Here is a 12,443-nt window from a genome sequence, read left to right as displayed (position 1 = left end):
TGTGTGTGTCTATGGGTGTGAACAAGCATGGGCAGTGGTGTGTGTGTCTTCTGGAACTGTCCTCAATTCATCTGCCATGTGACTGAAGCTGAGTGAACAACTGACTGAATGAATAGCAGTTTCCATGGCCCTCCCTCACTACATGGCGGCTGTGAGCACATACTTGTTCTTGAAGCTTGTTCTTCTCCTTCTTGGCTTCCTCCAGCTGCAGCTGCAGTTCCTGGATCTGCCCAATGTCAGCAGCAGACTGGTGAGATGAAAAGTGTCATCTTGAGACCACAGGCTCTGCTGGAAGTCCCTTGTTCTCCCACCCACCGATATGTGCACATCACAGAGTGTCTATGACAACAGCTAGTTCTAAAGGGCCCCTCACATCCCCCAGGATCTCGGCAAGAGCAGTTCATTCCCACGCCATAGCCCATAGCTTCGGTCAACTGTCCAGCACCTTATCATATGCCCTGAGAGCCCAGATGGAATGAGATAGCTATGGCACTAGGGCCAGAATTCGGAGGGAAGAGTACTATTTGAGGTCAGGTAACTGGGCTTCCAGACATGGATTCCAGTCATAGCAAGCTGCAGAACCTCTCTGCACCTCAGTGTCCCCATCTGTAAAATTGGCTGATGGTCTCTGCTGAGACCCTCTACATAGGGTCTGTCTGAAGACTAAATGAGGCAATGGAGAGTCCTTAAGAAAGAGTTGAGCCAAATGGCTGAATGTGACTATCCCCAGAGAGGATTCCAGAGGGGAGGAGGGCTCCTTGCTTTCTATTTTCCACAGATATTTATTCTTTTACAGTATTTATAATGGGTGTACTAATTTATTGCTTTTGTAAATCAACAAATAAATGTCCATCTTGAACAAAAGTAAGTTTGAGTCATGATTCCTATTTACCTTTGTGGTTTATCCTCCAAGGTCCTGAGACCAGAGAGTGGCCCGACTGAGTCGCCTGCTCACTGTCCCCACCCACCCACCCAAGGCCGCCAAGCCGCCTTCTGCCCAAGGCCACTACCTGAGCAATGAGGTCCTTGTGCTTCTGCATGAGATCGTTCAGATCGTCCTGGTCCTCATCAATGCGCTTCAGGAGGTCCGCCCTCTCAAACTGCAGCCGGTACAGCTGCTCGTCCACCTGGCAGAGCAGGACGAGGGCAGGTGAGGCAGGAGGGCGCGGGAGAGGGTCTTTGGGGGAGGGAGGGGGTGATGAGCAGCAGGGAGGCTTGCCCGTGGGTGTGTCAGGTGAGTGAATATCTACCTGAAAGGGAGGCCTCGGCCGGTATGTCACGTGTGTGTGCACACTAGGCAGGCATGTGGCTGGCTGTATGAATGCAGCATGTGTACGTGAATAGATTTGTAAGCCCACCCAGGAATCTACTCATATACAATTTAAGTGTGCATGGTGCATATGTGTGAGTAATCTCAATAACTATGGCTAAACTTAGATGCTTATTTTACCTACAAGGGTCTTTATTTGGAGGTGCGTCTGTGACCTTGTATGTGAGCCGTGTACATTCATCCTTGTACACGTGTGTATGTCAATGTTTATGGGCAGGTTCCCCTCGATCTAGCACCAACCAAACCTGGGACAAATGGCCAGATACAAGCTTTTGCCAATAACTCTCTAGCTCCCCCTAAACTTTAGGGTATTACATGTTGTGTATAAGTTTGAGCTGACCCTGTACACCCAGAGAGGGCACACTGAAACCACACCCAATCTTCACCAGCCTAATAGAGCTGTGATGCATGTCCATTTGTCCCTGTTCAGTGCTGAGATCCCAGATGGCTGCGGTCCTTTTAGGAGTGAGTCCAAACGGGCTCCGCCTGGAAGTCTGGACCTGAAGAAGTAGCCCGGCAACAGTAACCACGTGCCCTCCTGGGGTGGTGAGCACACAGTGGGTTTACCACAGGTGACTGGGGGTGGCGGGCGTGGTGTGGGCTCACAACAGATAGCTGCACTCCCACTTCCGGTTCCGGTGCTGAGCGAACGACAGGCTCAGACTGGAAGTGTCCCCCGGGGCTGAGCACCCTGGGTCCACAGGGGGCGCCTTGCCTCCCTTCACACAGCTGACCCTCACACGCACCCCCGATGCCTCGATCATTCTCAGCTTGGAGAAAGCTGCCAGTACTCTCCGAGTGCCGAGCACTCAGTGGGTCTACCAGGGACGTCTGGACCTCCGCGTACAGCACAGGGCGTGCCCCGGCCCCTCCCGCTGTGCCCGCGGCGGCCCCGCCCCGGGAGGCACAGGTACCAGGCTCTTGCTGCGGGTCATGCTCTCCAGCTCGCTATGCATGTTCTCCAGGTCTGCCGTCAGCGCCTTCTGGGTCTTCAAGGCATCTTCACACTTGGCTTCACTCTGCTCCAGCTGGACCCGGCAGGAGGGGGAGAGGGGAGGGGAGAGGTCTCATGAGGTGGTCCCCTTGATCGGCCTTCCCGGCCAGCCTGGCCCCGGCCCTTCCAGGAAGGGGAGTGCAGGCGACCCTCCCATCTTCACGGCTCTTCAACTCACAGAGGGGGCAGCAGAGCTGCCTGCAGTAGAGGCGGCTGGGTTCCAAGCCCACTCAACACTGATGAAGCCCTGCCCCACAAAGTAAGGCCAGGCCACCCCCGATTTAGCGCCAGGGGCGAGCCCCCACCCATTCAGCGTGTATTTGCTGCCACCCACTCAGCACTTCACACACACAGAACAGTCACGGTGGCCCCTGCCCTCCCACGGGGGAGACAGGAAGGGACAGGTAATGACAGCCCCTCTGAGGGTACAAGGAGGAGGAGGGCATGAAGACCCTGAAACACAGGATTGGGGCCGGGAAGGCTTCCTAGAGGAGGTGCTCATAGTTCATTCAGTGGGCACTTGCCAAGCAGATGTTTTTAATCAGAATTGTGAACCCCCTTTTAAATGGTATGCAAAATATTCTATGTGTGAGCACCTCCTGGTACATGACTTCACTAGATTCCTGAAGGTTAAGAGCCACTGACTTCAAGTTTCTCTTTCTCGACCTTTCTTTTCTCTTCCTTCTGTCCACTTGCACACAGCAGGGCCCCTATGCTAGCACAGTGGGGCCAAGGGGGTGGGTACAAGGACCTTTGTGGCCCCAGAGGACAAACATTTTCCACTGGAGAAACCACATTCATGCACAAACCCTAAGTCTGTTCTGCAATTGAGCATCCCCCCAGTTTCTGAACCCTACAATCTCTGAGCAGAAAACTGCCTTATAAATCACTGAAGGCAAGCACTTAAGGTTCAGAGAGGGCTGGAGCCTTGTTTGGAGTCACACAGCTGCAAGGAGCAAAGACACCACTTGAATCGTCCAGACCAGCTTGCTTTCTCAACTGCCAGGCCACGGTCCCTCCAAAATAGTAAATGACATTAAGGTTGGTGCCAACAGACAGGGGGAGAAAAAAGCAAGCTAGACTGACTTCTACTGAAATGGCATGCACACAGTCAGCTCCCTGAAGCCACCCAGCAAAGAGGCCCCACTGATCACTGTAAGGAAAATGGGGGGCCAGGGCAGAGGATGCCCCAGGACAGCTGGCCAAGGGAGTCTCTGTGGGGAAAGGCCGCCTGGGACCACACTCATCTTCCTCAGCACATCCGGGAGCTCAGCCCGACGTTAGCGTCACAGTAACGACACTGGAGCTGAGGAGCAGGTAGGCTGCCTTCGTTCCAGTATCACCTGTCAGTCCCGGGGCAGACCTGGGAGGTGTGTGCCGCTAATACCCCCAGCGCACAGCCGGGAAACCAAGGCCCCAGCCTCCTCCCGCAGCTTCCCGGCCCCAGTGCCTCTAACCCCAGCCCCACGCCCTGCCAGCAGCCACAGTTCCCCAAAGCTCCGTCCTCCGGGCTGTAAGGAAAGTGTGCTTCTGCAGCAGGGCCCCGTGCTGGGCTGGGTGGAGGGCTCAGTGGTCCATTTCCCTCAGCAACTGGGAGGGACTAAGACACACTGAGAAAAATGATGTGGAGCAGGGGAGGTAATTGGCGATGTTAGAGCATAATTGACAGAGGAAATGAGAAGTCAGACGTGGGCTCATCTCCCCAGCAGGTGACTCCGGGGCCTCTGGGAAGGCAGGGCAGGGGGTGGTGGGGTGGACGGCCTCTCTGCAGGCTGGCAGGGCAAAGCCAGTCCTCGATTCAGGCACAAGTCAGAGGCCTCATTAAGGAGAGGCACTTAATGCAACTAACACCTAAAAGATGCAAAGGAAATAGCCAAGTGGAGCTTTCAGTGGGAAGGTTCTCTGAATGGAGGCAACAGGAAGTGCAAAGGTCCTGAGGCAGGAACAGCAAGGAGCTTGGTGCTGCAGAACAGAAAGGCAGCCAGTATGGCTGGTCATACCAACAAAAGTCCGTCTAGTCAAAGCTATGGTTTTTCCAGTAGTCATGTATGGATGTGAGAGTTGGACTATAAAGAAAGCTGAGTGCTGAAGAATTGATGCTTTTGATCTGTGGTGTTGGAGAAGACCCTTGAGAGTCCCTTGGACTGCAAGGAGATCCAACCAGTCCATCCTAAAGGAGATCAGTCCTGGGTGTTCATTGGAAGGACTGATGCTGAAACTGAAACTCCAATACTTTGGCCACCTGATGCGAAGAACTGACTCACTGGAAAAGACCCTGATGCTGGGAAAGATTAAAGGCGGGAGGGGACAACAGAGGATGAGATGGTTGGATGGCATCATCAACGCGATGGGCATGAGTTTGAGTAAACTCTGGGAGTTGGTGATGGACAGGGAAGCCTGGCATGCTGCAGTCCATGGGGTCGTAAAGTCAGACACGACTAAGTGACTGAACTGAACTGAACTGATAGCCGCTCAGCCTCACAGGGAGGGCCAGGAGGCAGCGATGCTGAGGAGTGAGCCAGGGTGCCACACTCAGGTTTGTTTCAGTCTGCAGGAAAACCACACTCTCTAGGGAGTGCGGCGTGATCTCCCTCTGGCTGCCATGGGAGGATGCACTTTTGTCGACAAAGTTAGCAACAGGGCAGCCAGAGGGGATGCTGCTGTGGTCCTTCAGGAAGAGGTTGGTAGAGTGCTTCAGTCAGAGGACGCGGGGAGAAATGGAAGGGTCTGCACAGGCCAGTGTGCAAGGGACAGAAGAAACGGGCAGGCAGGAGCAGATGGGCCAGCATGGGAGATGATGGCAGATAACTGGCACTGGAAGGGGCTGTCCGGCAGGGGCCCTGCCAGGCCGAGTCACTCGGCCCAGGTCCAGGAAGCAAGGGAGAGTCCTTGTAAGTGGAGCCCACAGACAACGCAGTTCCCATCTGCTGAGCCCCGCCTTTGGCTGAAGGAGGGTTTCATCAACATGCTGCCGCTGGCCCTCAGAACCCCCACAGAGGGAAGGCTGTATTTTCTGTCCCCTGGTGGCTCAGTGATAAAGAATCCACCTGCCAACGCAGGAGACACAGGTTCGATCCCTGGGTAGGGAAGATATCCTGGGGAAGGAAACGGCAACCCACTCCAGTATTCTTGCCTGGAGAATCCCATGGACAGAGGAGCCCGGCAGGCTACAGTCCACGGGGTCGCAAAGAGTCGGACACGACTTATCCACTGAGCATGCACACATATCTGACATGCTCCTTCCTTTCCCCAGGCTCCCTGGAGCAAGCCGGGCAAGAGACAGCTCCTCCATCCCCAGGCAGAGGGGCAGAGGTGGCACGCAGGCAGCACACAGGGCTGCAGGTGTCGGTCTCAGCCCCTGTCGGGCTGGAGAGGGGACTATCTGGCTCCTGATGGTTCAGGCCTCAGTGGGCACACCTACTACTGTTGCCTGGGGATGGTGTCCGATACCTGGCCTCTATCTGCCTGGCTTCTCAACACTCCACGAGGTCCCTAGGAGAGAAGGTGTCACTGTGAGGACCAGCTGACCTCGGAGGAAACAGAGGTTCATGGGGGTGAAGTGGCTCGCTCCCAGGCACACGGCCAGGAGCAGGGAAACCTGGTTGGTCCAACCCCAGAGCCCAAGCCCTTAACCACTGTACTCCGCGGCCCCTCATGGAAAGCCACACTCTGAAAAGAGCAGGATGGATTAAAATAAAGAGAGCACTCGAACTGCAGAGAATACAGCCCAGGGGCTTGCTGGGACCACGGAAGCCACCCGGTCCTGTCACGTGACCTGAGCCAGGTGGGGCTGTGGAATGACAGGGAGACAGATCAGGGAGAATCGACAGAACTTGGATTCTGAGTCCACTGAGGAAACACATCGAGACCAGAGCCTTCCTGGGAGGAAAGAGTTCACTCCAAAGGGAAGCGGCAGGAAACCAAGCCATGCTGGCCCCTCTAGGCGCCAGGTGCACCGTGGGAGGGGTCAGACCTGGAGCATCCGCCTTTCAGCCAGTCACTGAGCTCACCGTGCCTCAGCTTCCTCATCGATAGCATGGGGCTGGTCACATTCCAGGACCAGTGCAGAATAAATCAGTGAAAACCCGAGCATGCTTAGCACCGTGCCCGGCGCTGAGGCAATGCCAAAACAGGAATGGTGGAGATTGCTGCTGTCTCTTTCATCACTGGGCTTCCCTGATAACTCAGGTGGTGAAGAATCTGCCTGCAATGCGGGAGACCCCAGTTCGATTCCTGGGTTGGTAAGATCGCTGGAGAAGGGAAAGGCCACCCACTCCAATATTCTCGGCCTCCCTAGTGGCTCAGGTGGTAAAGAAATCTCCTGCAATGCGGGAGACCCGGGTTCAATCCCTGGGTTGGGAAGATCCCCTGGAGAAGGGAAAGGCTACCCATTCCAGTGTTCTGGCCTGGAGAATTCCATGGATTGTATAGTCCATGGGGTTGCAAACAGTTGGACAGGATTGAGCAACTTTCACTTTCACTTTCATCACTGACTAGCCTGAGAAGTGAGGAATTTCCAACCCCATTTTAGAGGCGAAGAGAGTGCCAGAGAGGCCAAGCTGTCGTGGTCATGGGGCCAGTGAGGCAGAGCCTGGACCACAATCCCAGGGAAGGCTTTTAGGCTTCCTGGCAGACTGGGATGGCTGGAGGGAGGGTGGCTGGCCCCAGAGGCAAGCAAGTCAAGCAGGCCCAGGTTTCACTGGGTCTGGACAGGCAACACCGGAAATCACCCCAGCTCACGGACTCCCCCGGGGAAGGCCCAGGGATGCTGCTGACGAGCTGTGTTAATGCCAAGCTTTAAAAATTTCAATTTATTACACTTTAGGGAGTGGGAAGAAATACAGGGCCATCTTGGGCTGATTTTCCATTATGGATGACGTAGTGGAAGAATAACTCACTGCACGTTATTTCCATATTGAGGCTGCGTGACTGACGTTTTTATGAAGTCGGGAGGAAGTCTTGGCCGGGCTAAGATCAGATCCCTCGGGCTTGCAACGTGGCCACCGCCGCTCTGAAGGAGGAGGTCCAGGTGGAGCGGCCAGAGAGCACCGGCTCCCCTGGAAGGTTGCCGGAGTCCCACTGCCAGCCCCACAGCCGCGATGGCAATGAGCGTCCCAGGGGCAGCGGCCAGCACACCCGTCAGCTCCAAGTCACCACCTGTCCCCATGGATAAGCCCTCCCGGGTTCCAGGCAGGACCCCACCATAGTGGGGAGGGCTGGCGGAGAAAAGGCCCCCAGGATTTCCACCCCCTCTAGACCTGGGATGGGGCGGGACCCACAGCAGGCTCTTAGCGAAACAGCCAATTGATTGATCTTCCAGTTGATCTCCCTACAAGTTCATGGTTTCTCTCCTCTCAAGTCTTGTTTCTTGCAACATCAATACAATATTGTGCAGAGTACATGGGCACAGAGCACCGCAATGCCTGTAATGGCCAGAAGCTCCTCTCCCCCTCGAGCAGTCCAGTCACCACACCATCCACTTGCTGGATCAGCCACCCGTCCCAGCACCTGCACAAGGCCAGGGCATCCATTGTTCCCCAGCCGCTGAGCCAGGAGACCGCGACCAGGGGCCACCATGTGCAGGAACGCAGGGGGCCGCGGCCCCGGCCTGGGCGGGCACGGCGAGGTCCTGACTCCTAGACAGTGTGGGAGGACCCTGCAGGCCCTGGAAGCCTGAGCTCTCGAGGGCGAGAGGAGGCCAACGGCACCCAGGATGGGAGCGCCACAGCGGCCCGGGGGGCTGCTGAGCACCTGGGGGAGGCGTCCGAGCCCTCGCTCTGTGCCAGGCGTAGCTCCGGGTTCACTCCCTTAACCCTGACAGCAACACACTCAGCTCGGGTCAGCCGCCACTCTCGCTGCTGTTTCTGGGGAAATGACGGGTGGGGCAGAGAAGCGACTTAGCTGGGGTCATCCTGGCACTAGGTGTCAGGCGGCCCAGACACCAGGCTCCCAGGGGCTGAGACTCCTCCACTACGTGCTCGGCAGCCCCCGGGCACCCACAGCGCTTCCATGCTGGATGCGGCCCATCTCCTCTCACGCCCAAGCCGCTGGTTAACTGCACTCCTCTGTAACAGCGGTCCCCACCATACAGGCTCCGGAACGGGAATCTGGTGATGTGACTGCACACGCCTACTCTCTTTTCTTTGGATCGCAGCACCCCCATCTTCTCTGCAAAGAATGTCCATCCCTCAGATGTCTGTGATGGGGCTGACACCTCTCCCTCGAGCCCAGAGGAGAAGCTCAAGGCTCAGGCTTGCCAGTTAGAGCACTGCCTTCTTTGGCCTCAGGGGCTGGTCGTGGGAGAATAGCAAGACTGACACCAGGATTCTGGCTGTGACTACAGACACAGCTTTTTCTGATACCGGATGTAAGCCTGGAGTGCCCATCCTGCCCCTGCCTAAGAACAAAAGGTGACCTCGAGATGCTGAGGCACGAGGCGCGTTCTTGATGTCATGACTGGAGTACCTAGACCTAGCCAAGCCTGAAGGCAGTCGTAGCCTCAGAACCTTTCAGATATTTCAGCCCGTCGCATCCCTTTTTCTGCTTAATGAACTGTGAGCTGTGCTGTTGTTTCCTGGAACCCAGATATCAGGTGAGTGAGGGAGTCAGAAGAGCTAATACATACGCAGAGTCAGCCACAGAGTAAACACCTGGAACCTGGGTGACAGTATTTGCTGCTTGTGCCCAAAGTTGGATCCAAGTAGCTCCCTCCAAAACCCTGTGACAGCGTAACAGCCGTGTATGTACTATTCTGTATGTAGACAGTCCCCCTTCACTATTATTCAGTGGGGAGATGAAGACAGGATGAGATTTTTTCGACACCAACCACATCAGACACCGTGCAGGCCTTGAGGTTTATCACGACTGTAGCCCACCACAGCCATGCAGGGGAGAAATCACCTGGGCAGGGGAGTGACTTGCCCAAGGTCAGAGTCAAGTCCGTGAGACTCTCAACCCAAGCTGAAGAAAAAAAAAAAAAAACATGCTGTTTATGGGCCACCACCAGCCCCCTCTGCACACAGCCTTTCTCTGCTGCTGAGTCCGTCTCAGGCATTCTCTCTCCAACACCCACCCCTCTCATTCAGTGGGAGGGAGGGCGATTGAGATTCCCAGCACACAGGCATCAACTACAAACCGATGAATAGCATTGCTTTCCCGTGCGACGCCATCTGCCCGCTCTAAATACCCGAGGTAAAATGTTTGCTTTGGACTTATTAAGCTACGAGACGAGTTGGCTTGACACACAGAATGAACTGGGGAGAGGAAAAATTCTGATATTTCAGCAGAGTGGTCAGAACCTGGATTTCTGGGTCTGACTGAACAACTCAGAGGATTTAAAAATACCGCAGAGCAAATGCCATGGGAAGTGTTCTAAGAAATGGTGGCTTTGGTGGGCTAATCTCAACACACCCTGGCCCGTGGCATCCCAGCAGCACGTTCAGAAGAGTTACCCTTTAGTAGGAAGCTTTTCCCTGGAGGGAGTCACCAAACTACAGACAGCCCTGATAGAGAACAAATTTATTAAATGCAAACATACTAAAAATATCAGGTCAGGTCCACCGATGGTCTGTCCAGCTCAGAAGCTGGATGACAGCGGCCTCCAGGGAAATTTCCTAAGACCGTATGGTGGTTCCTCTGTGTCCTTGATCTACAATCACTTGGACACATTCTAAACGTTCTGTGGCATTCGTTACATTGTGTTAGAGGACCATCATTTATCGAGGCACTGAAATGCCCTCTGAGGATTTACTGTTTCCACCATCCTCATCTCAGGGTAGTAACAATCATCATGACGAGTAGGGCAATAATAGTATCTGCTCTCTGTGGATGCTGACCACATGTCTGTTAATTTGCAACACATACTGACTCTTGTCTTCATTTTCCCGATGAGGAAACCGAGGCTCAGAGAGCCTTTGTGATATTCCAGTTAACTTGTCAAGGTCACACAGCTATTAAATGATGACTGGAGCCAGGAAGTGAACTGAAATCGCTTTTAAACACACAGCTTTTCCTTGTAAGCCCTGTGTCATGTGTTTACCACCTGCTGAGTAAAACCAGTCTCCTTTTACTTGTTTGAAGTCTGTTTGAGAGTTTAGGAGTCCTTTCTAATTTTGTATTACAGGACCAAAGGACGGCACAGGTCCTACATGACTGAACAGACTTCAAGAATTTCCTTCCTGCCTTCCTTCTGGGGATGACGGATTTGTAACACACTCCAAAGAGAGAGAAGAAAAAAAAATACAAACTTGAAAAAGCAGGATAAAATACTCAAAAAAGGTCCTCCCTGCCCCCATCCATTCATGCCCCCCTTTTTGTGATATTCCAGCTCCCCAGTGCTCCCCTAAATAGCATAGCATCTGAGCACCTCCACGTCTGTCTTCCCACTGGACAGGGGCTCTGAAGGGTCACTGGGCCTTGTGGCAGGGACTGCACACCCATGCGCCGAGGGAGCGAGGCTGTGAGACAAGCTCAGCACATTGCTGAATCAGCCCCATTCAGCGGGATTGCTGTCTGCGCCGAGCTGCCCACCGCCTTGTGTGGCTCTAGGAGCCCTGGACACCCCCTCCCGAGGCCACCCACTGCCCGGCCGTTCATAATGGCTCTAAGTCTAGATGACTTACATGCCCATCAACAGCAAAGGGTCTAAATCATGATGCAGTTAGAAACCAGCAAGGAGAAGGACCCAGTGACCATGCGCAGTGTCCTCAGCCAGTCTCATCTGCATCAGTGGACCAAGGACAGCGAGACAGGGTTGGCGGGGAGGAGAGGGTGCAGAATGGGAACAGGCGGAGGGTGGGAACACAGGTCAGGAGCCACAGGAGCAGATGATGAACCAAGAAATGGCTCTTAAATCAGCATCTGGCTCATCGGCCTCTCCCTTAAACCTGTGGGAACCTTTTGAGAACAAAAGGTCTTAGGGAGAGCCCAGAGGGAGGGCCCTTTTATCTTCCCCAGAATTACTTAGGACTTGAAGCTCTGGCTCTAGGGTGACCAGTTCATTCCTATTTGCCTGGAACTTTTTTGGCTTTAAGATCAGACGTCTCGTGTCCCAGGAACACCCTCAGACCCACACAAATCCAAGCGGCTTTGAAATGAAAAACACACGGCTTCCAATTCTAGGTCACCCAGGTGGAGGAAGTTTCTACCACACAACTGGCCTGAACTCTTCCAAAATTCTAGTGTCATAAAATACAAAGACAGAGGCTCTATGGACAGTGTCACAAGACTGAACGCAACTGTGACGTAGTCTAGGCTGGATCCTGAACAGGGAGAAAAATGGCTACAAAGAATGTGAGTAAAAGAACAGGTAAAATCCGAATAGTCAGCAGATAGTATAAGGGGTCAGCAAAGCTTTCCTTCAAGTGCAAGCTGGAAAGTATTTTAGGCTCTGCAGGCCTAGAGGCAAAATGGAAGGATAAATGCAGGTACTTATCTAACTTTAAATGTGGCCATTTAAAAAAGAAACCTCTCTCAGCTCTCAGGCTGTAATTAAAAAAAAAAAAAAACAAAGCAAAACAAAACAGAAAAATCAGGCAGCAGGGGCTGGACTTGGCCTGTGAGCCTTAGTTTGCTGACCCCTGGGTTAGAATATCCATGCTAAAATTTCCAATTTTGATAAGGGTAAAGAGAGCTCCTGTCTGTAACTCGTTTTCAAATAATTCAGAGGATGTAATTTAGTGAGAAAACGATACCGCGAACATGGCAAAAATTTAAAAATTGAGGAATCTAGGTGAAGGATTTAAAGGAATCCTTTGAACTATCCTTGTAATTCTTTGGTACACTGGAAATTCTTTCAAGATACATTATTTAAAGTACATCCTAGGGACCTTCCTGGTGGTCCAGTTCCAGGCTTCCAAGGTAGGGGGCTCAGGTTTGATCTCTGGTCAGGGAAATGAGATCCCACGTGCTGTGCGGCATGACCAATACACATAATACATACATAAATAAATAAGATGCACCCCAGTTGCCCCCCAAGCTCTGTGACTTTGGGTGAGGTTCTCATACGCTGAGCTTCCTGCTACAGAGAAGGGACTACTGAATGCTGGCTGCTTCCTGTGGGGACTCCGCCACCCCGTGAGGCCTTGCACACGTGCAGAGCTCTGGCGCCAGAGGACAGGT

The 12,443-nt window shown here is 53.6% G+C and overlaps 1 protein-coding gene across 4 annotated transcripts in view; it reads right to left on the bottom strand.

Annotated features, from left to right (window-relative positions):
• Positions 1-12,443, bottom strand: part of MYO18B (myosin XVIIIB) — a 236,811-nt gene that overhangs the window by 71,745 nt on the left and 152,623 nt on the right. For all 4 annotated transcript variants that reach the window (XM_040250980.1, XM_040250978.1, XM_040250981.1 and 1 more), the window contains exons 35-37: positions 2,245-2,358; positions 1,011-1,127; positions 164-247 (exon numbers count right to left, since the gene is read on the bottom strand). In XM_040250980.1, the coding sequence (XP_040106914.1) occupies positions 164-247; positions 1,011-1,127; positions 2,245-2,358 (315 nt within the window). The remainder of the gene's footprint in view (positions 1-163; positions 248-1,010; positions 1,128-2,244; positions 2,359-12,443) is intronic.

This window comes from Oryx dammah, unplaced genomic scaffold, assembly GCF_014754425.2.
Source record: "Oryx dammah isolate SB20612 unplaced genomic scaffold, SCBI_Odam_1.1 HiC_scaffold_12, whole genome shotgun sequence".
Lineage (NCBI taxonomy): Eukaryota > Metazoa > Chordata > Mammalia > Artiodactyla > Bovidae > Oryx > Oryx dammah.
This window is presented reverse-complemented; position numbering and strand designations above follow the sequence as displayed.